Source organism: Cygnus olor, chromosome 4 (genome assembly GCF_009769625.2).
Source record: "Cygnus olor isolate bCygOlo1 chromosome 4, bCygOlo1.pri.v2, whole genome shotgun sequence".
NCBI lineage: Eukaryota > Metazoa > Chordata > Aves > Anseriformes > Anatidae > Cygnus > Cygnus olor.
This window is the reverse complement of record NC_049172.1, coordinates 20256858-20280668: the sequence shown is the minus strand read 5'-3', so window position 1 is coordinate 20280668 and position 23811 is coordinate 20256858. Positions and strand designations below refer to the sequence as shown.

The 23811-nt window shown below is 36.5% G+C and overlaps 1 protein-coding gene across 20 annotated transcripts in view; it reads right to left on the bottom strand.

Moving 5' to 3' along the window:
• The window catches only part of SORBS2 (sorbin and SH3 domain containing 2), a 158138-nt gene that overhangs the window by 23488 nt on the left and 110839 nt on the right, over nucleotides 1–23811 (bottom strand). For 14 of the 20 annotated variants that reach the window (XM_040556551.1, XM_040556548.1, XM_040556552.1 and 11 more), the window contains 4 exons: nucleotides 21726–21840; nucleotides 6997–7049; nucleotides 5543–5730; nucleotides 933–2501 (listed from right to left, as the gene is read on the bottom strand). In XM_040556551.1, the coding sequence (XP_040412485.1) occupies nucleotides 933–2501; nucleotides 5543–5730; nucleotides 6997–7049; nucleotides 21726–21840 (1925 nt within the window). The remainder of the gene's footprint in view (nucleotides 1–932; nucleotides 2502–5542; nucleotides 5731–6996; nucleotides 7050–21725; nucleotides 21841–23811) is intronic. The other 6 variants (XM_040556561.1, XM_040556562.1, XM_040556564.1 and 3 more) reach the window with 1 other exon arrangement.

Below are 23811 nucleotides of genomic sequence, written 5' to 3'. Positions count from 1 at the left end.
GCTAAGCCACCAAGACTTTAGGCTATTGCTAAATAAAGTGGGGGCAAAAATTAGGTAACTGTATTACTAATATTTTGGTTGCAAGCATGTCATCACCAGCAACTGTACCTATAAATGTTTAAAAACAATTTAAGATTAAGGAATTTTTTGAGAAGAGAAGCAGAGCAATGAACAACTGAAAGTAGCTTAAAAGCAGGTCACTGAAAGACTTTTTTTAAAAGTTATACTCAGTCTGAAGTTTCATTTGAGATTTGATTATTGAGAATTTCTCTTCTAAGATGATAGGGTACTTCTCAAAACTTCACAGATACATTAACATTCTATGAGGAGAACTAGTTTTGCTGCCACAGAAATTGGAAATCGTATTGTTTGAACAGTGGAAACAGAAACTTACTAAAATGACCTTTGGGTCTATTCACAAAAAGTAGTATGAAGCAGTGGAATGAGTGCATTTTCATGAAAAAAACAGAATCAACATTCTATGATACTTGTGGAATTAACAGTATTTTTACCACTTACACGGAAAAGAATTATACTGTACAACATGTTTTTGATGCAGATTTAAAAAAAAAATAATAAAGGCATATTGTTTTTCTGTTTCACAAGCATCTTATGATGCATCTACTCACTTTCTGTAAGACCTTTATTTCTGGGAAAAAAACAAACTCCTTGCTTAAGTTAATAACACCATTGTGTTTTATCGCAATAATAATCTAGTAGTTGAAATACACTACTAATCCAGTTGTCCAGATTACTGCATTTTGTGAATAGACATATCTATCTTCATCACATAGGTACAGATGACAACCTTCCTTAATTAAGAATTTTGTGGGATGAATACTTCTTATAGACTACACAAATAAAAACGGAATGAGAAAAGATGGGAAATACAGGGAGTAAAGCATAAGGATAGAGGAAGAAAGTTAATCCACCTTGGAAACACAGTGCACTATCATTGTCTTGGTGGTTGTTGTTAGCTGTGTCCATGTCTTGAAAGGAGGCACTAAGAGGTGATCTTCCACAATCGTTCTGGTACAGCGGGCAAGGAGCAGCACCATCTTGAGGCAGTGGATGAAAAGGCTGGTGCATGGGACGCTTTTTCAGAGCCGTCAGAGATGAATTCCTTTCTGGAATGTCTGGAAGCAGCTCAGTAATAAGTCTGTGTAATATACTGTTGTCAGGCAAGCTTCCCCTCCTTTTTTCAGCTTTAATTTGGTCACAGATGTCTTTAAGTGCAGAATCTAGTGCTTCAAATACAGATGATTTGCATTTTTTCTTTTCAGTTTGTTTTTTAGGGGCTGCACTTTTTTTCCTCCGGAAAGGCACTGGACTGACTAGGAATGCTATCTTGGAGAGACCAGATTCTGCTTCCTGTCTCCTTGGATCCTCCGTGGTTTCTTGTTTAGCCCTTTCATGTTTCAGCATGGTGGTGAAGCGAGTGTAGGATGCTGGGCATCTGCCTTTGCAGGAGCTGATGAGATGCCGGTGGTGGTGGTGGTGGTGGTGATGGCCTGATCCATAAAAGCTTTCAGATGATGTGAATGAAAAGTGATCAAAGTCACTTTCACTACAAAAGGAGGAACCTTCTATCTGGATAAAGTCACTGAGGTCAGAAACCACTCCATCTTGATCACTGTCTGAAAAATCCATGTGTGACCGTTGTGGCTCTTCACTGGTCACTTCAATATGAATTGGCACCAGGGTTTTAGACTTGTAGCTCCGTTGTACCTGAGAGGGATGTCTGCCTTGATTTTCTTCCTCCAGCAGAGACTCGATGGAAAATCGCCGCTTCGTACATAAACCATTTTTAGGAGGCTGTAGCGTAATGGCTGACAACATTTCATCACCTAGATTTGGCATTGATTTCGACTTCTGAATTAGTTTTTCAAACTCTGATATTCTGGTTGGCACCATATCTCTGGGCACCTCTTCAGTAGAAGACTCTCTCCAGCCTTGAAGAATACCTTTATGCTGTTCTTTTTCATACTGCAATATTCTGGACTTCACAGAACAAATCACCTCGGAATTCATTAAGTCCTTGCGATTGATGCGGTGCATCTTTTTGTACATTTTTAGGAAACCTGGGGCATCATGTGCAGATCTGTGACGAACTCTTGCCCTACCACCACCACGGCCCTCAGGACCATACGGGGAGGCCCAGTTCATTGAGCAAACATCTTTGGAGTCCTCCTCACATAAAAGAGAGCCCATGCTTTCGGACTTGGCCTGCGCATCAGGAAAGCTATCGCGATCATCTGTTAAAAGATCGTCACAGCTACGAGATTTTCTCTTTGGAGAAGTAGTTTCTTCTGTGCTGCTCCACACTTCTGCATTTTGACGAGTCATTTGCCAGCCATTCTTATAGCTGATTGCCCTTCTCGAATCATTTGGAACAGCTAAATGTTGTCTGTAAGTGCTACAGTAATCTAATTCATTTGAGGTGTTGTGGTTGTGCACTGAATAACTGAGGAGGGATGGATAAACTTTGCTAATATCCCCACCTTTGTAATCCATAGAGCAGCATGGTAAAAGAGAGACATTGCCAGAAATTAAAAGATTCAGAAAGTTGAAATTAGTATCAGTTTTAGACAGACTAGAAAAGAGACAGCAATTAATGCATCTATGCTATTAGCTTAGGTAAGTACATAGGTTACTACAAATTAGGTCAGCAGAGCTAATAATTAAGCCCACCCCCAAACAATGCCAAAACAAAACAATGTAAGAAACCAAGCATCAACACTGATTTTGAAGCAGGTCAAAAACCAATCAACTAATAAAAGCTGAAAAGGACTTAAAGATGAAGCCAATCCACAAATCTAGACCTCAGTACACCTTAACTGAGATAAACTGAATTTGGAGAGACTGAAGTTTTGCATCTCTGGAGCGAAGACCATTATTTATTGTATTTGAATAGAATTCTGTTCCATGGAATTTAACTAAGACATACAGATATACACTAACTACAGGAAATGTCAGAAATGGACTAAATTAAATTAATACAACTTTCCTTGATAAGAAGTTTACATCAAATAGAATGATGAGCATTAGGAAGTTATTCCCTTTTATGTTCTTAAATATATTTCAAATACATTGACACCTGTGCGTTCTGAAAGCTGTTCAGAATTTTTGAGCTGAATAGTGTTCAGAGTTCACAGCACCAGTATATTCTTCTAACATAAGAAAAAGATAAATCTTTTTATAAGATCAGATGGGAAATTTCTCATCCCCTGCTCATATGTAGCAGGGATATACCAAGAAGCAATGAAGGGACTAGGAACGCACATTGAACAAATATGAATGATCGTAGAGTTGCTCATTTCTAGTTTCCTCCAGAAAGCTGAAATCCTAGCTATTCACCTCACAAACCTGGTTATCTTTCTTGTAAAGCTTGCCATGAGTTATTGCCAGAAACTGTCATACTCTCCATCTAGTACAGTGCTTGTTTTGGGTATGGCTTTGCCCACAAGTAAAAAACCTGAGCTTGAATCTTGGTTTGTATCAGTTACTTGTCACTGAGTGACAACTACCTCAAAGACACTCATTTAGTTCTGACAGAAATCCTTCTGACAAACGGTAGGGTTATTTTTATCTTTTAAAATGTAATGACAATTGCAATGATGAATATAATATTTCCGACTACTTTTTAATCTTGGTTTCTCAAGACTGCTAGAGGAAATCAGCTGAATTTTACATCTGTTGTGCTGAACAGGAGGGAAGGGAAGTTTCAAAGTATGTATTTTTGAAAACAGTTTTCCTGAGACAATCTGAAAGTCAGTGAAAATTAGGCAACTACATGAGTAAAGAATATTGACAAAATTTTTCAGACTGTCAGGCTAGCATTTTTCCTGTATGATAGCACTGAAGGGAGAGGCATTTTATACAGCTTACAGAGGGCAGAAGAAGAAAGCTGAGGGACCATTGCACAGGTGAAAATGAAGATGTATCAGCTTACTGAGCCTAACCAGCAGGTAGCAGAAACAATAACCCTTAGCTTGACTTTCATAGTGAAGCCTGAGACGTCAAACAAGTTTTAAGACATATCTTTATCTCTACTTGACCATTCTTGACCTAGGAGTCACTATGAGTTAAATTTGGAACCCTGGTCTCTTATATTTGAGCTGAACTTTCTCGGTGGTGTCAAGTGGCAGTATTCACTTCAGGACATGCTTCAAGCAGTTCAGTCTGCTTTCTATAAGAACAATATGAATCTGGATCAGAAACTGAAACACTCAAGTTCAAAATCCATGCTGATCAAACCCCTTATAATGTGCTGCTTCTTTAACAAAATGGTTAATTCCAAGAAAAATTAACATTCTGCTCAGTTTCATAATGTTGTGAGAGAATGGAGTGACACGGCTAGGTCACCTTCCAAAAATTAAGTAGCTGTGGTAGATGTTCTTAGGGAAAGGATTTCTCAAACACTGGAAGTGTTTAAGTCATGGTGAGTGCTCCTTATTAGTGGTGTAGTAAAAGGTAAATGCAGATAAGTGGGGTTTACCACCTTTACACTGCCTGGCCTGGTGCACCAAATGGATGAGTTTACCCACTTCTTAAATTACTACCATAACACTGGGTTTAAAATACAGTTGCTTTTCTATCACTTCACTCATTATTCCTCACTGTTTAAATTTGTCTGTTGCAGCCTAAACGCTATGTTCTTTTCAGTAGTAATTATCTTTTACAAAGGTTTATGCAATCCCTAATACATCTACGGCTGATTGGAAAGTATAGCTAAGAAAATACAGCAAATAAATGACTAATAATAACTGGAAGAGAAGGACAGGTCTTGTAATAGATATTATTCTATATATTAGTTCCAGCATATATTTTACTGGAAACCTTTTGTCTTGCTGCAGGAAACACCTAAAACCTCAAACCAAACAAACAAAACCCCAATCAAATCAAACCATATAGTTCAAGTATCTTTTCTGGAGAGACATGGAGAACAGCAACGGAATTACAAGTTACTTTAAAAAAAAAGAAACTAATTAGATTGAATATTCTGTACTAAATACTTCAAGAATTTATGAAATTAAAAATCAGATTATGGATACTTGCTTGATTAAATTAGGTCCTGATAACTGACAATGTCCAATACATTTGCTATAGATTTGGAAGTTCTAGTATTATGGCAGCACATCTTTAATCTTAAATACTATTCGTCTTGATTTACTTTCTCTATATACTAAAAACAGTTTCAAAATTTCATTAATCTAATAAGAGAATAGTGTAGTTCATAAAATTATACGGATTTATATATTATGGCACAAATCATATTCTTTATTTAATCAATTTTCATTTTCCTAGAAGGGGCAGTTGAAACCGGAAAACCCTTGTTACAAATCCAGCTTTTGATCAGCTTAGAATGACACGTGTAAGAATAAACAAGTTAGACTTTGATAAAAGGCCCAAAGCCGTTGCTTCCTACAGTAAATCTTCCAGCAAAGTGCACCCAGCAACAGTGGACAGGTGCATTTAATACCAAGGTATTGCACAACACATCATCAGTAGTTTTCTCTTAACGAATATGTTCTCCTCTTACCTTTTGCTCTTGACGGAGAAGAAGGAGACGAGCTAGTTAAAGGCTTTCTAAGGGTGGTATATGGGCCTTGCATATCTGTCCGGCCCACATTAGGCCTGTTTGCATTCTGGTCACTGTGCGCCCTCTGATGACTTACAGCAGGTTCTGACTTCCTTCTTTTCCTGTAGTCACTCGCAGTACTTGCAGAACTACAGAAATAAGCAGTATTAGTAGCAGTCTAATCTCTGAGATCACAATTCAAGAATTAAAAAGGAAGCTTGTAATTACATTATTTGTTTATAGATTAAACAATACTGGAAGAAACACGTCAGAAACATGTATAGGGGAGAAGCACTGGTCTCAGATCTCTTGTAGCATGCTTCAGAGAAAAGCTGAATTTCTTCTTCACCTGATTGTTTTAAAGTTTTGTAGAAAATCGTTGTATTGTTTTCATAGTGAAGGCTTTGAAATAAACATACCAAGTTTTTTAGAGTTTTTTTGAAATACTGTAAAAATAACAGCAACAAATGAAATGTTTTTTAAAGTGTTCGCATATTTGTCTTAATAAGGTGGCAAAAACATTTTATTTAAAAATTAAATGAAATTGTGTTTTTACATTAAAGGCCATTTATTTATTGAAAAGCCCTTTTTTTTTTTTCTTTTTTTTTGGTATTTGCCTTTTCCTAGTTTACCATGGGCTGGCACTCTCCCATCCTCCTGGTACTTCAACCTGCTAGGAGAAGCCTATCACTCAGCACTGAAACACCAGGCTTTGCCTGGGCAGCGTGGAGAATCTTGTCTTTTGCTGGCAACATAGCTGGTGTGAGGTATGATATAGGCAGGAAAGGGTAGTCACAATGTAAATTAAGATCACAAACATTAAAGAAAACCCTTGTGACAGGTTAGAAGATCTGGCTATTGAGATACCTGTACCAAACCGGGATTTAAACAAGTAAAACAGTCTAGTCGTCCAAGACACTCAATAAATTATTATAGGAGTTGCTTTAGTAGATAACAGTGTAAGTAGGCATGGTAAAAAAAAATGCAGCTATAGATAAAAAAATGAATGGTGAGCTGCCTGTTGTACTAGAGTAGCAGCTCAGCGTAAAGGTGAGACAAAGAGACAGAGAACAGCTGAGGTAGAATGCCTGGGGGAACAGCACTGGAAGTGCTGCAGGCAATAAGGTTAAATGATAGGTTGTTGAAATTCAGTAGAAACTTGACTGAACACAGCTCAGTGATGTCACTGGAAAGACCCCAAATATAGTATGGTTTATACTGAATGCAAAGAGTAAGTCCTTGGAAATCAAAAGTAAGAATTGCACTTCAGTATCAAAATACAAACATCCTCTCTGTGTTAGGAGCCCACAAGTTGAATGCTAAAATCTGACTCTTCAATATCTTGCTTCAGGTCACAAAGAAAACCTCTGGCTGTATAATCTGTGACAACTGAAATCATATAATGTATTTCTTACCTAGAGGGCCTGTCCAGGCCTCTGTCTGTTGAAGAGTGATGATATAAGGAAGTCTGTGAAAACAAATATATGAAGCTGTTATATGTCTGTATTTGAAAAAAGGGTGACAATTTCTGCTTATGATGTTTATTATGTTTGTTACTCTGTGACATCTTATAAAAACATAGCATGATGATTAACATGCTGTGTGCTCCAGCACACAGATATTGCAGTATTTCATGAAGATAGTTAGGCAGTTTGTAAAAAGCATCGTTAGATTTTGTTTCATATTCTATTTCAGTAATGTTTTTCTTTTAAAGAACAATTAAATAATGATCTAAATTCATGTTTCTCTATACCATTTTTGAAAATACATATACAACAGCTGAAATGAAATTTTGCTGTGAAAACATGAAAATCTGAAAATTACTCCTGCATGAGGTCTGCAGAGTTTGCCCTCTCCCCACAATTACTCACCAAAATCCCACAATCAATTATAGCCAGAACATTTTTCTAAAACCAGCTGAAAGACCCATGTTTTTTTCTGGCTGACTGTTGACCACCTTGTATTCCTGGTCAGAACGGTTCTTAACACAGACCATTCATTAGTCATTGCTTATGGAGCTGGAGAAGCAGCTACTGCACAAATCCCGGATGAAGGAATGGAGTACTGCTCCATAATTTTATTATTAATATAAAGTCAGTTATTAATGACCACTAATTTTAAATCAATCATTCATAGATTTTAAGCCTGCGGTCAGGATTCAGTAATACCACAATTAAGTAGGTAACTAGGTAGGAATTTAGACTGAACTGTATAGTTCCTGTGGCATTTATTCCTGAGGACAAAGCAGTGTCCAAAAGTTAAACTTCTTTTAAATTCTTTGGATGTCATTTCAGAGCTAACCCAATGGACTGGAAATGAACTATCATACAGGTTTTTAAGCTGTGGGAACTATTTTTCTCTATGGAAGCCTTCTAGACTTCTTCTCTGGATAGGAAAATCTTTATACACTTTTATTTGTACAGAAGCACTGTGTAAATAACAGCATTTAGGGCCTTTATTTTTAAATATATATATATATTCTTTTACATATTCTTTTTTTTTTCTTCTTCAGTGATTTGAATTGCAACTTCATGAATAGGACTTCTCCCAGATTTGTTAAGTGACACTTATGTATAGTTTTAGAAATCACCTGAGAGTATTTGGGAACAGATTTCATGTGACACTGAATACTTTAAATGATGTGTGAGGGGAACTGTTGAAACTACATATACAGGGAGAGAGCTAAAATGACAATGTCCAGAAATATGGTTATTCAAAGGTATTTGTCAGTAGACTTTGTTATTTAAGACCTGTATCACATACCAAATGATCCCATCAGGACAGTAACTGAAGTTTTGATTTCCAGATTATACTGAAATTTATTAAACTTTGAGACAGGGAGAACCACACAAACAGACACAATATGGATCAAGTATTACCTAAAACTTGAGCTATGATCATTTCCCATTTTCCCACTAATTTTTAACTGTACTTTAATTTAAATCATGTTAAAAAAAAAAAAACACAAAAAAACCCAACAACCAAACAGGTAAAAAACTTTCAGACTCTTAGTAAGGATGGCAGCTGAGATATAAACAGTTAAAAATGTTAACAAATCAAAGATTTTAATGCTGTTTTCCAGAGAAAATAAGTTCTCTAGAACTTACTCATGTTGATCTCTGCATAAGGTTTCAAAATGTTTATTTTTTCTAAAACAGAAATTTCTTTGCTTTGTGGATTAGTATTTCTTCTGTCTTACTATTTGTTACTACCATTATTCTCACTGTTAAATACTTATATTACTCTTAAGTTCATAGACTCCAGCTAGGACCAGAATTCACTTTCTGTATAAACACAAAGGTAAAATCCCTCCTCACGTGATATTACAAACCTCTGATAAGTCATCTAAAAAGAATATGCTCACTGCAAAAAAAATGGCAGCAAAAACTGATCACTAGAAATGGAAGCAGTAGGCTCCTATACTTCCAGCTGTCTCCTGAGCAGTTATACTTGAACCAACTTGTAGGACACTGTGGCAGAACTAGTTGTAACACAGATTTCCAGCAGAGCTGGAAATAAAAGCTTCCAGAATTATTTTAGTGCTAGCCTAAAGAAAAGGGCTACTTGTCACGCAGCCATGTTCAGCACATCCAATACAACCTTAAGGCACAGTATATTAGAAGAGATGTGATTTCCTCTGCTCATCCACATCTCATTTACAGTAGAGGATGACACACATGCAACCCAGAGTGTGTACACTACGGCAGGAAGGAGAAAGTTGCATTAATAAGTGCTGGTAGCAATATATAGCAATCTATCTGCTATAAATTCCTATTGTGTTTATTCTTTAACATTTCAACAATTTAACCTGACATCAAGCAATGCCCAGCTGCAATTTGCAGCCTGTGTAAGAGAGATCTTCCCCACCACCTGGGAATTAAGCTGCTGCTAAGAGGAGCAAGCTGAGGCAGTGGGATGTAACCCATGTTCTCAAGGATACTTCGCAAGGGAAAGTACTCATCAGCCATCTCAGGAGAGTGGCTGTCTCGGCAGGGCAGGTCTTTTGTAGCAATGGCTGGTTGGGAGAAGCCTGCCAACATTACTGACAAGGACACAGCTTTTCCCAGTGTTAAGTGATTCCAGCAGTGAAGGTTTGCCTCACTCATACAATGACATACCCCTTTCCCAGGTGGCTTTCTGTGCAGTGCTGCTCCCCACATGCTCTATTCCATGATGGGAGAGTACACAATACTGTGGAATACAGTCAACTTTTATCACAGCATACTATTTTTCTTAGTTTGCTAAAACCAACCTCTTTTTCTGCAAATAAATGAAGTTATTCCTTGTAAGTTTCATTTTAGTAGTAAAACATGAATTTCAAGATTTGCATACTTTTTAAATCATCTGCCATTGTATTCCTCTTGGGTAATAAACACCCTAGGTATGACACGTTAAAATAAAAACTAATTAGTGGATTGGATTAAAAATGTGAAGAACAGAAATGGGTTCCAAAGTATTTTATGTACTATAACTTAGCTCATAAAGTCTATGGACCTATATATTAGAGAGAAGGGGTACTGTGAGACAAACCCATACCATCTGCTCTAGGAAATGAGTGAAGAATTAAAACACCTTTCCACAGGCAGCATAAGTAGAAGCCTATACTTTGGAGCTCCTTCTGTTATGGAGGTGTGCTGAGAGAATATGTCATCAGATAGTCTCAAACAGACAATAAACTTGCTCCTAGCACTTAGGAAATTTCCATGTTTTATATTTGGAATATGTATGGGGCTAATGATGAGTGCATTACTGTTAACTTATTCTGTCTGAACAAAATATCATGATATTTGTTTTTAAAATAAATTCTGAAAGAGGTCCTTATTCCTGAGACTTCACCATTCAGTTCATATTTTCAACATTTTCTTGAAATCTTGAAATTTTCAAGATTTCTCTTGAGGTCCTCTGAAACCTGAAAACTGCTTTATGACAATTCTCCAACTATCCAACCTCAACGATTTTAAGAAAAATAGCTAATGTTATGAGGCCTGTCTGCAATAAAACCATAAAAGTCAGCAGTAGCAGAGCTGCTCGCACTGAAGGTAGTGTAACCCCAGTTCTCCTCACACTGCTACACAACAGAGTGACGCAACGGCATCAGTTCTGTGTGCTTCCCATGCAGAAGGCATACCCACAAAATATCTGTTGAGCATGCCCTGGAAAATTCCAGAGAATTATTTCAAACCTGGCCACCACTACCAATCTCAGCTTTGCTGACCAGTCACTGCCGCACACCGGTATCAGCAGACGGACCTCAGGCTCACAGGTGGTCCCTGCTGGAACCTTTGCATGAGGCAGTACAAACATTGCAGTTAGTTGTCATTGCAGGCCTTCTTGTGCTGGTGCCACTCCTGCCATTAGAGACCAGACTGATACCATCTGTCACAGATCCTGGCCAAACAGCTGAGGCAGTGACAGTGTGCGCCATGTGCAGTGGCTCCAGGGCTACTCCAGGGCTACACAGACCGTGATGTAAATCCCACGGGCAGTAGAGCTCCCACTGCCTCCTTTGGAAGGCAATACGTAACTCACAACTGAAACCAAACCACTGAGAACTTCTTTATCCACAGCATTCCCCAGGCCATAAATAGTGTGTCAGTGATCAGCCTAAGACAGCGAGAAGTGTGTGCCATGCCAAAATAGACTGCTGGCCTGCTACACAGCTTTTCCTTTCCGTCCTTTCTGATACTCTTATCACCAGGAACATAACTTGCCCTGTTACCCCTTCTCTGATGCTATCTTTGAAGTTTTTTCTCTGAAAGGCACATATGGAGGCACATTTGTTGTACGATACTGATTTTTACCACAGATGTACACTGTTATCCATAGGCCGTGTGGAGTTTATGACTTCTACCCACAGTTAGAGCCACATTGAAATGGCTTAGAGGGGAAAGTTGAAAGCAAGCAGTGGATATGGTTGCTTTTTTATTTCCAAGAGCAGGTAGCACTGCTAGCAGCTGCCCTATCAGCTATTGGGCATGTACTCATGACCCCCCCACAAATCTCTAAAGCTAGGTAGGCACCTTCCAGGACATCCAAGACTGCCCCATGTGGATAAAGGCTTCCTGACAAAAACAATCAAATGTTAGAAACATCCCAAACTACCAAATGTAGACTTTGTTGAATACTTTGAGTCAGTTCTACCAAAAAAAAAAAAATCATATATATTTATAGTTAAGCCAATGTTTTAGCTGTTCTCATGCATCAAGGCTTTAATGGTAACTGAAAATGAAGTTAGAAAAGGTAGGCAAAGTTTTAAACAGCAAACAGTTCTGTTTGCATGATGGTTCTAATGTTCTAAAATACAAGTGTCCTTGTAAATTCAACAAAGAGAAAACCAATATTACTTAACAGCTATTTTACACAGACTTACTGAACATGATTATATTTCAAATAATCATATACTAGGACTTTTATGTGGTCTGATCTATAGAGTAATCCCAAGTATCGGTGAAGGCTAGAAGCTTATTATCTCAGAGAACTGCGCCTAAATTTCACAACCATAAGTTTTTCCAAAATTATGAGTTTAAACCAAACCAGAGCAAGGTGCAACACAATTAACAATTTAAGGTTACAATTTTCATTTCATTTTTGGAGATTCCAAAGGAAGATGAGAGTGAATCATGAATATGAATGAAGCAAAGCCACCATATGAAGTAAAGTCATCATTACAGGATTCACTGACTTTTGCCCTACCACTCTAAGAACAGCGGGGAGGGGAGGAGGAATGAAAGCCTGCATCTCTCCCACTCAGAGTAGGGCAATGACAGCCCACTACCTGATCTTGATGTGTTTTATTCAGAGCAATAACAGTGACTGCCAATTCTTCAGTTACAAATTTACAACAGGATTATCAATTGTGTGTTTCCAGATTAGCAACCTTAACCAAAAAATACTTAAATGGAGAAGTGATAGCTCAGCCACAAAGGCTTTGACTTGACATATACAATTTGCAGTCAGATATTTTAATACAAAATACTATTGTGCTGATGTATTTATGTCTGAAAGCACCGCACTTGCCCAACTCTGAAGAAGTGGGAATTTGTCAAGAGTTAGAGACATATGGGCTGTTGTGTAATTCTGAGTGTTAATCTCTGAGAAGTTTTGGGGACAAGGACTCACAGTTCCTAGGATAATAAGATCAACATCCAAATGCACTAGTGATCTGGAAAGATATGAAGACAAAGATACAATGATTGTGAATTAGAAACATCTCATAACTATCAGGAGGAAACCACTAAATTTTAACAAACAGACACAAATGGCGAGCATGCCAACCCTTCTTTCCAAGAGAATCATCTGAACAAGAATCATTCATTTACCTCATTGGAAACACCAGAAGAACTGTCTCGAACATACTCCAAAAGCTTTTTAGGTGGCTGCATCATATAAGCAGAAGTGCAGAGATGAAATGGAGGAGAATCAATGGCAGCAAGGAATGAAACGTGGAGAAGGTGACACAGTTAGAAACTAAGTGTTGACAACATCAGATACAAGAGTGACACATATGGGTAGAATGGAAGGAAGACCGTGTTACAATATTTTGTAAATTATTAAGCATCTTAATAAATGTTAGTAACTTTAGGCGGTAAAATTTACAGCTTGAATGACTGAATCAATACTAGCAGTTTTTAATACTTGTGAGACAAAAGAATATAAGGCATCACAGTGACGTTCTGCTGGGAACTCTCAATGTTCTTTATCTTACGGGAGACACTATATTCTCAGGTTTCTGCACTAGCTATTCTAACTATTCTGCACTAGCAAAAACATTGTTCACATATTGTTCTTCAGAAGAATGTATCTGGACTGTTTCTGCCTACCTATATGGAAGAATGACAAACCAGCTTCAGAGGCTAGATAAAAGGAGATGAGAGGTAATCAGTGATAAATGTGATACACTACAGACCACTGGACAACAAATTTTAAAAGGAAGTATGTAGTTCGCTTTCTCTTTTGCTTTCACTGAAGTAGCTGTGTGTTCTGATTATGACTTATGAACAGATTCTTGTTCCCAGAACACTCTCCAGGACCCTGCGCCAAGTGCTCAAGCTCCTCATGAAGCATGGCATGTCAGTATTGTTTTATGCTTTTAAAAATTGTTCAAACCTAATCGAGCCAAAAGCAAAAGATTTAGAAGGACTAGTAAACAGTTCTGTTTAATGTGGAATTTATATTGTTCTTAAACGTTTACACACTACTATTTGTCTAATATGTAGTCTGTATTTAAGCTATTAAAGTCACAACCCTGGCAGGTTTAGGCTTCACTTAAAAAAAAAAAAAAAGTTATATGCATTTGATGATTTTGTTGACCCTTCTAAAAAAAGTCATATTAATTTTACTGGGATATAAATTTGGTAATTTGTAAATCCTTATTAAAATATTTCCCCTAACATTTAAATATTAATATTCTGCCCTCACTTACCGGCCGTCCAAACTCCAGTTCTGAAAAGAATTTATACCAGGGTTCGTTTTCTAAATCTATGTCATCTGGGTTTACGTGATCAGGCTGGAGCAGTTGTGAAGGAAAAGGGAAGGAAAAGGCACACACTGAGCAAAGTGCTAGAAATGCCATGTCACTTCAAGGACACACACACAAACACAAAACAAATACAGGGAAAACAATGGAATAAAACCAAAGAATGAAGATGGTATTTAAGACAGAAAATATTCTTGTTCAAGAATTGTCATTGACCAGCAACTTTAATACTTTTTGTTGCAATTCTTCCAATGACTGGAAGATGTTAAGCATTCTAAGATTACTCTTATAAAGCTAAGAGGCCTCTTTGACCACTTCTATAAACACAACTGCATTAAGTACATTTAAGGCTACTAAAGATTCCTTGTTTAGAACATGTTTTAAATGACTGTCATCTTCAGCTAGACAACGTGATCAGCAATAACGACATAATTCTGGCACTACTGCTTTCACTCATTCCTTTGTCTTCTCACAGAGCATGTTCATTCTGGGTCTTGCAGTCCTGAAGCAAGCACTGAGCAGAGATAGTCAGGCATGACTATATTAAAAACCCACTTCAGGGGATCAAATGGAACTAGGATGTTTTAAACCCTATGGTCAAAAATAGGGAACAAAAAATATGCATTCCATAATTTTAGCCTTAGCAGCATTTTGTAATGCTTTATCTCTCATGGACTTGTTGACATAAAGCGTGTTTTTTTTTTCCACAGTGAAATATTTTTTTTTTCATCTGAAAATTCTCACAGCAAAGGGATTAAGTAGGAACTGAAGACAGCATTAAGAAAGCTTTTCAATGAGCAGAAGAATAATTGACAGATTTATTCAAGTAGCATGAAAACATGACAGTGCAAAACAGTAGAGCTCCCAATGGGATGTTTAATCCACTGCAAACTTGGCTGCCTTAATTATTTTCTAAACAGCTTCAGTTCCTTTGTAAGATCTGATGTAAGCTGCCACGCAGCGCAGAATTACAGTGAACTCTTGTCTTAAGGATCTCTGAATAAAAAAAGCCTCTTGTTGAAGATATTTCTGAATTTAAAATTTAGGCCCCGACAAGTGTAATTATCAGAACTCAGACACTAATTATGGTGTGACCTAGAAAGCAATCCTCAAAGAAGGAGACAAGGTCCTACATAAAGAATGATTCTGGTGATTAAGTACGTAACACTTTTTCCTCCCGAGTCAAGCTGCCACCAATATACCAGAGCAATCACACAGCTATTTCTGTTTTCTGCAAGAGATAACACTGCGTGCTTGACCATTTCAGGTAATTAAAAATCTTACAGCACTTTTCTTGCTGCCTTTGACATTACTGGAATGGGCTGCCAACTTTGCTCTATTGAAAGCTCAACAGCTGTGTTGAACTACGTCGGTGCTCACATATCTATGAGCTGTTCACGCAATATCTGGAGATATTAGAGACTATCTGGACATATTAGAGATTATATATGGTTTCAGAAATACACCAATCTCTTCTATAGAGAGATGAAAGCACGAATGCAAATACAACAGATTCAAAAATACAGAAGATACTTCATCTGAGGGATGAAGGAACTGGGGCTGTTTAGTCTAAAGGAAAGGAGGCTGAGGGGAGACCTCATATGAAAGGAGGCTGCAGTGAGGAGGACGCTGGTCTTTTTTTTCAGGTGACAAGTGACAGAATGTGAGGAAACAGCTTCAAGTTGCAACAGGGGAGGTTTAGATCAGATATTGGGAAGAATTTATTCACAGAAAGGGTGGTTAAGCATTGGAACAGGATGCCCAGGGAGGTGATGGAGTGGATGTGGCAATTAGAGTGGTGGGCTTGTAGTGTTAGGTGATGGCTGGACTTGGTGATCTTAAGGGTCTTTTCCAACCTAAATGATTCTATGATTCATATTATATTTACTCAGTATCCCATTACAGGTAATGCTTGGCATAATCAGATTTTTTTTGCTTACCTTAAAAAAATATATAAATCCACAATTTAGATCTGGATAATATGCGAAGACAGTATTAAGCAGCTGCTTTTCATGATTTCTCCTAACTAAGTTACAGTATGTTGAAACATTTATAGCATGTTTTAATCTTTATATTATACCAATGAATTAATTTCCTGGGACAGAAATGTTAAAATCAACAATTGGGTGCATCTACTTTGGGATTTTACTTCATATATCAGTAATGCCCTTTTGATGGGAATCTCTCTTACTTGTCTGTCTTACTGCACTGTGCTTCTCATTGCAGAGGAGCCCTGGAATACACAAATTCAATTTATTTCACATAAACTGAACCAGAAGATGCACTATGGGAGCCCAGTTAATGTGCTGCAGCCACTAATGGGTGTTCACTTAATGGAACTAGTTTCAAATTACTGAGATATAAATCCCTTGAAATGCAAAGGATATCATGGAGCTGTTGGCACTACAAATCCAGGCCTACTGACATTATTTCCTTGGGCAGCCAGCCTCAATTTTATTAGCCTCATGCTTGCCTGGACAGCAGCAGCCCCATTCCTACACACTGGTGACCTGGCGTCCCTCCCTCCTTGTAGGGAGTGAGAACACACCACCAGATGCACTGGGCTTCCACCCTGGTAGCCAGACAGATTAAAATGGAAATGGTAACTGGCTCCCTTTTTATCTTTAAAAGCTCTTGCTAGCAGTTGAATGCTAAATTAGAAAATAAAAAATAAAAATCTGCTTGTAAGGAAAAAAATGGAAACAGTGTATTTTAATGCAGTTTCTCAGTATTCAAGTTCTCCTCCTATGGTAGTGTGCCAATGCAATGAGAGCATAAGGGAGTGCGTGAAGTTAACTCTATGCACACAAGTCCTACTTTTATTTACAGTTTGAACCGCAGAGGGCAGCAAACAAAAAGAAAGAGTGCTGAAGTTCATAACTTCACTGCTGCCTAGCAGTTCCTGGGAGGACGCTGCATTCCTTGTGCTACCACAGGCAATTGATTTCACTTGGCTTCCAGATTCAGTTTTGCTGGAGGACTGTTTTTGATTCTCTCCTAATAAGAGACTCATTTTAACTCTCTTATTTTGGCTTTAAAATTATGACAAATTATTTTGACTTTAAAAAACGATTTTGGCTTGGTCTTACAAAGTATCTCCCAAACTGCTGGAACAGAGGATAAAAGCATTAGGAAGGTAAATTCCCTCCCATACTTTGTCCTTAAGCTAGCTTTCAGTAGCATTTCCATTGCTCGTTTTAAATTTACCATTTAAAGACCAATAAGTATCTTCATTTCGCCATGTGCATCAAATGGTCAACACAGCACTGTATCAGCATACTCAAGTACAGAATATTGGGGTTAATTAAAAATTATATCTACAGTCTGGCATACAGCTTTGCCTGCGCTTCATTTTATATACATAGGTAGACATTCACAGGTAATAATCAAATGTGTGAGTTTAAAATGGTGGGTTAAGTAGCTCTTATGATAGAGTCTGCATAGTCAAATTAATATTTAGCATTTGCAAATTCAAACACCACACCAAAGTCTCTTTGGAACAATGGACTGAGACATTTGTCATTAATTTGGCTTTGACTATTTATTAGTTCCATAGAGTTTCTTCTTTTTCTTCTGACGATTTTCAGAAAGTTGTTGTGGCTCCAAGTCCACTATCAGATTGACTTAGTCTCTCCATATCTTTATCAGAAGACATATTTTGTAATGTTATAACATACCTAAATGTGGAATTTGTAATTCAATTTAAAAACACAATTAAAACAAATATTTTACTTCACAGAAAGTGTTACAGGAGATAAGATACTGAGTAGCATATTCTCATAACCAGGCTGTGATGTCAAATGTGACCAAACTTGTCACGTAAAGAAAATTTCAAATTAACCACTACAGTTGAAAAATTCGAGGTGCATCAATGTGCAAGCACAGCCAATTTTTGCAATTTGACAAGAGGAATATTTTAAAATTTACTTTGATTATGAAATCCTCTTGTATATAAACTCAGTAGAAAATTTGTATATTGAACATACATATAAAAAATCTAGAATAGAAATAACCCCAAAGTTTTATCTGACTAGCACAAACATTTTTGTGCTTTGATTAGAACACAATGAAAATAAATTAATCTATTGATTGTCCCAATTTTTCGGTCTTTCTTTACAGCAACACCAAAATTTTTCCTTACTTGCTTCATTGAAGGAAGGGAGAAATGTACAAATTGTGGAATCTGAAGTTGTTACTTCATATATATGAGGTTGAAACTGGTAAAGAATAAATATTTAACTTTATATTCATATGAGTAAGATTAAATTATTACACTACAATTTACTTATTTACTGGAAGTAAACATTTTAGGAAACAAATCAATGGCCCTGATAATATTAGAGAAAAAACAGAGCATTTTATTGAATCACAGACAATGGAGATTGAAAGACACATCAGAACAACTTTTGTACCACCTTACCAGTACTATGTTATTAGAAGAATGGTTTATGATTATGGTTATGATAATGGTTTATGAGCTTATTGAAATGGGGGAAAAAGGAACTGCCTTTTCTTGGAAGACTATTAAACAGACTAAGGTCACTTTTATTTTTGCAGAGCACTTTTTAATGTAATTGAGTACAAATTTTAATTTTCTAAATTTCACTCCATTACTTTTAGTTACAATCTCAAAACGCCAACCATAACCCCCTCCTTTTTGTAGATGGCTAATACTCTTACAAGGTCAACTTACAGAAGAAAAAACATAATTCCCTGCTTCATGACAGAAGGCTGCAACATGATGTTACAACCTGAAATTTCACTCATCTTTTTATGTCTATAACAAAGATAACCAACTCTTCCTAACTGATCTATTCATTTAAAGTTTATTACTACCTCATTTATTTTAGGTTTATTATTTCTTATGTTCTTTTGTTCTAATGAATATCTGGTGAATTAAATTTCCCACTAAATATTAATCTTACATTGAATCTCATTTTATTATATACTTCCTATTTTCTAACCTCCACATTAATCACAACTGCTTCCAATGTAGTATCTATGTTAATAATGGGAAATCTGATCTTTCAACATCATCTGCTCTGGTTAGTGTCATAAAAGGCAGTTGTAAATATTGTCCCGTCTCCCCCCGTTTTTTTTTTTTTCAAATCGTTTACATCAAAAATGCAAAGTAGACATGGAAATGATTTAATTTCAGAAAAAAAAATAAGAGTAAGTTTTGGGGCATTGGAGAACCTCTCTGACTTTTTCTTCCCCCCCCCTTTTTTTTTTTTTTTTTGTAAAACTGATACAGTAACAGTTTTAAATTTGGATGTTGTAAATGTCCAACATTTACAACACTAATGAACTATATTCATTTTTATCATCCATATTTTGTACAACATCTTAATATAATCAGAACAGATTTCTTAGATATCAAAAATCAAAATGTTTTGAAATGATCAAAATGAAAGAAACTTATGCAATACTAACAGAGTTGTGAATTCGGAATTTGCCTCTGAATTTGGAACTGATACGATGTTTTCAGATATCAGCTTTTCCTAGACACACAAGAAAATCTTTTGGCACCTATTCTGCTGATCATCCTTTGATAAGTTGAGAGTTGTACGTTCCATATCTGATTCAATGGACACGAGGAAACCAAATACATCAGTGCAACCACATCTTTTTCTTTTTGTAACATGGTCAAAAGGAATTACATGAATACATAAAGCTAAACATCATCTTTATCCACAGCAGAAATTCCAGAACTGTGATAACTTACTCTATTTCACATATTTTCGTATTAGTTAATAGTTACACTAATGTCAGCATAACTTCTACCATGACTCTTGTTTTTCAGTCTTTTGCTCCGAACCACACATAAACAAAGAATCTCTCAATTCTCTCTGAATATTATTTCATCAGCTTTTTAGATTTATTCTATAGAGAGACGTTTCCTTAAGTTCCTCAATTTTCTTAAATCAGCTACTAATCTAAGCTTCAGATGACAGAAGTCTGATTTTGCCCTTGACTGACGCAACTCAGCAAGTATAATGTGACTAAGGCTTTTCTGAATGAAAATATTATAAGGAACAAACAAAGCTCAAAATCCAACCTCTTGATTGAGAACATCAAAATTAAAATGCATAAACACATTTAAAAAAAAAAGGCTCCAGGAACAGTCAGCAAAGCTCACTTTTTTGTCATCTCATTAGTTCACTAAAATTGAAAAACTGTATCTATGACCACATTAATCAATAATGCAATTCCTATATGATTTTTCATGTAAAGTTAGTAAAAAACATAATTTATTAGAAAAGTGAGGCTATCCTTGAAAAATTACTGTACTTTCTTTCTTTTTTTTTAATAAAAAAACTTGAATCTGCTGTTATTCTTTGGCACTGGAAAGGCTGGTAAATGACCTCAGTGTATAATGCAACTGTTGCAATCCAAAAAAGTGCTCAGAACAGATGTCACTGCTTTTTAAATATAATTATTTCTTAAGTGCAGCTTGACAACAAATACTAAATCCCATGTAATTAGTTTGATTAATTAGCAGTCCACAGAGAAATGCCAACTCCCTCCTTCAAAAGTGAATCAGTTCTGCAAGAACTTAATTTCACAGAAACACACTACAGAAGTCACATTTCTGCAAAGACCACAAAAAAATGTGGAAAAGGTTCTTAGTACAGGTGTTTCATGCTGTTGACATATTACATATTCTGGAATTGAATTATTTGAATAATGTATTTTAAATTAGAAAAAAAAGTTCTGTGAACAAGCATGTAATGCAGCAATACATACACAAATAATAACCCAATATCAATTACATAAAAACCTTCTTTAAAACTAAACTCCCTCAACTGTTACAGCCTCAAAGTAAAATCCCAAGAAAAGAAAATACTGCCATTGATATGTGACAATTTTCCTAAAATAATAAAGTATCGAGATAGCACAAAGGTAAATTAGGCTGGGTGAATGTGTCTTTCAACAAATGAAAACTTCTGTTAATGGTCATTTTGCATGCATTAAGCTTAGCTTTGTAAAACAGGCGTGTAAAACAATTCCACAGCTGCAATCGCTATTCAGAAAGCAGTGATAAAGACTTTGAATTACATGTTCACGTACACTTGGTACTCATGGAGTAACCAACACTGGAAAGAACCTCCAGAGGTCACCTAGTCCAACCTCCTACTGAAAGCAGGTCTAATTAGAGCAGGTTGCTCAGGGCTGGGTCTAGGTGAGTCTTGAACTCTTTCAGAAATTGAGATTTCACAGACTCTCTTGGCTACCTTTACTGATATTGGATCAAAATCTGCTTAAGGGTACAATTAGTCACATCCTGAAAATGCAAATTGTTTATTCTTATGCATTAATTAACCAGAAATCATATGTGCTCCTGCTACTACTGAAAATGAATGCTGGAGATGCATGCCAATTAGAAGAAGCAGCTTCTATTAATTCACAGTTCTACTCATCATCCATCACATTTGCACAGTGGTTCTTTGACTTAGAAAAAACAGAAGATCTAAGTTTAGCAAATAAGCCAGACTCATATTTTCAAGACACCCTTCAGGAAAGAGCAATGAAAAATTGCTGCAAAATTGTATTTGAGAAAGGACTTTCAATATTCATCTGAGTAGTTATAATCAGTGATAAATAATAAAATGATGATCTCTCACCAAACCTCTCACTGTATATTACTATTTCATGTACGTCTCTTACCGGTCTTTCATGTTCAAGGATTGATGACTTTCCCGGCTCATACTCAAAAATGCTTCTTGGTTCAGAACGGAATTTGCGGGTATCTACCTTTCTGTCAGGGGGATCCCAGTCATTTCTAAATAACAAATATGAACAACTGAGTTAATTGACTGTCAAGCCATCGCCTTTACAGTTCTGTAAATGCGATATACACACAAAACCAAATGAATTTAGGCATAGTTTCTCTTTCCAGATTTCAGTTGTGAAGTGTCTGGCCTAGCATCCCATCTTTACTATAGCAGTAAAGTTATTATAGCAGTTATTATAGCAGGTATATTCAGTACTGCAAGAAAAATACTAGGTATGTCCAGCCTATGTGATCATTTATTCTTTGAATTGGTGAACCAGTTAAAAACTTTCCTGACATATTGTGTTAAAATACCATGGCATGCCTTCTCAAATTGCAAATTTACTACAACTTTACGCAAAATTTATTTTTACTATACTAACATAGGTAAAAGAACGGTAGATGTTTTCGTCATCACACAATATGACATTAAGTCCACATTGAAAAACTTACAAAATTTTCTGAAACAAAAAATGAGGAACTATTTTACAAGAGTGTGAAACTTTAATAGGTGTTCCTTGTCCTAATCTGTAGTAGAATTGCTCTTGAATATCCTGTAAATAGGATATTCTGTTTCCTTGGAACTTTGAATAGATAAACAAGAACAAGTATTTGGAGTCAACTTTGGGACAGAACTTTATCCAGTATCTCTACAATTATAATTTTGCTTTCAAGTTAATAGTTCTATGCAAAGAATACTTTTTTTTTTTTTTTTTTTTTTTTCAGTCACATACCATGTTGTTTTAATAGCTACCTGCACATTTTGGGTGGGTAGTTTGGTAGTTACTATCACAGTGAGAGCTATCTTCTCATGGCATTTTTGTAGTCACTACCCATATTGCATTTGGAATAACTGTAGCTCTGGGGCAAATGATCCACTAGTAACTCACATAATGGGTGAAGGAAAGAGGAAGTCTCATCAGTTATTTCCTGCATTTACAATAAGAAATAACATGCTCTGGTTAAATTCTATCAAGCTTTCTGATGTGACTCAATTTGATGTGACCTTACCTAATAAAACGCGTCACGTGCCTTAAGAAATCTATGGGTTAGCTTTTGTTTACAGTGCAATTTCTGGAAAACAGATGCATCTATTTATAAAATGCCCTACCTTTCAAGAGAAGAACTTACACATGGCTTTTTATTGTGCATTTTCACTGAGGCAAAACTACACTTTCAGAGGAGAAAACTTTTTTTTTTTTTTTTTTTTTTTAAGAACAAACTGGAAAATGGAAATGTTCTGATCAAGTTCCATTATTATATTGCATATCACTTTGAAGAAAAAAGGATGCTACTGAAATTCTGGTTCACACTGAATCCACTTTCATTTACAATGTTTAGCCTATAATCCCTTATGGACTATATTTTTGAGCCCAACTGTTAATGCAAACCCCATTGGCCCCCAGCTAGAAAACCGCGATACATGAGGACCTAAGCCTCTTATGTGCGATTTTAAATACTCATACTTCATAGGCAATTAAAAAAAGAATCTCCCAATGGCAGGAAAAGATTGATGAGCTATAGCTGTCAGCAGCAGGCAAAGCATAACTAACATGTTTGGCATCCCTTGGCCTGGAGAACCTAGATTTTCACTGCCTGTCCTATCAAGTAGGAGATTAAAAAGGAGAGGCTGAACATCCAAATTAAGTGCTGAAGCAGTTATTTTCAAGCTTGACAAAAGGAATTGTAACAGTCCTCAGCTTCTGTGACCTAGGCATTTGGCCTAGCACTGGATGATGACTCACGTAACTTCAGAGATCAAAGCTAAGCAGATCTATATTTTAGCCTTTTGCTAACAAGATCTATGCTTCTGTATGACTTGCTAACAAATTCAAACCTCTTGGCCTTTGGGAGATAGTCCAACTCTAACCCCCATCATTTCCACTTGAAAATTGTCTTCAACAACAGGAGGAGCCAAAATCAATAATCATCGAGCAATCTCATTTTCATCTGCAGTATATATACCTGCTGGATTACTTT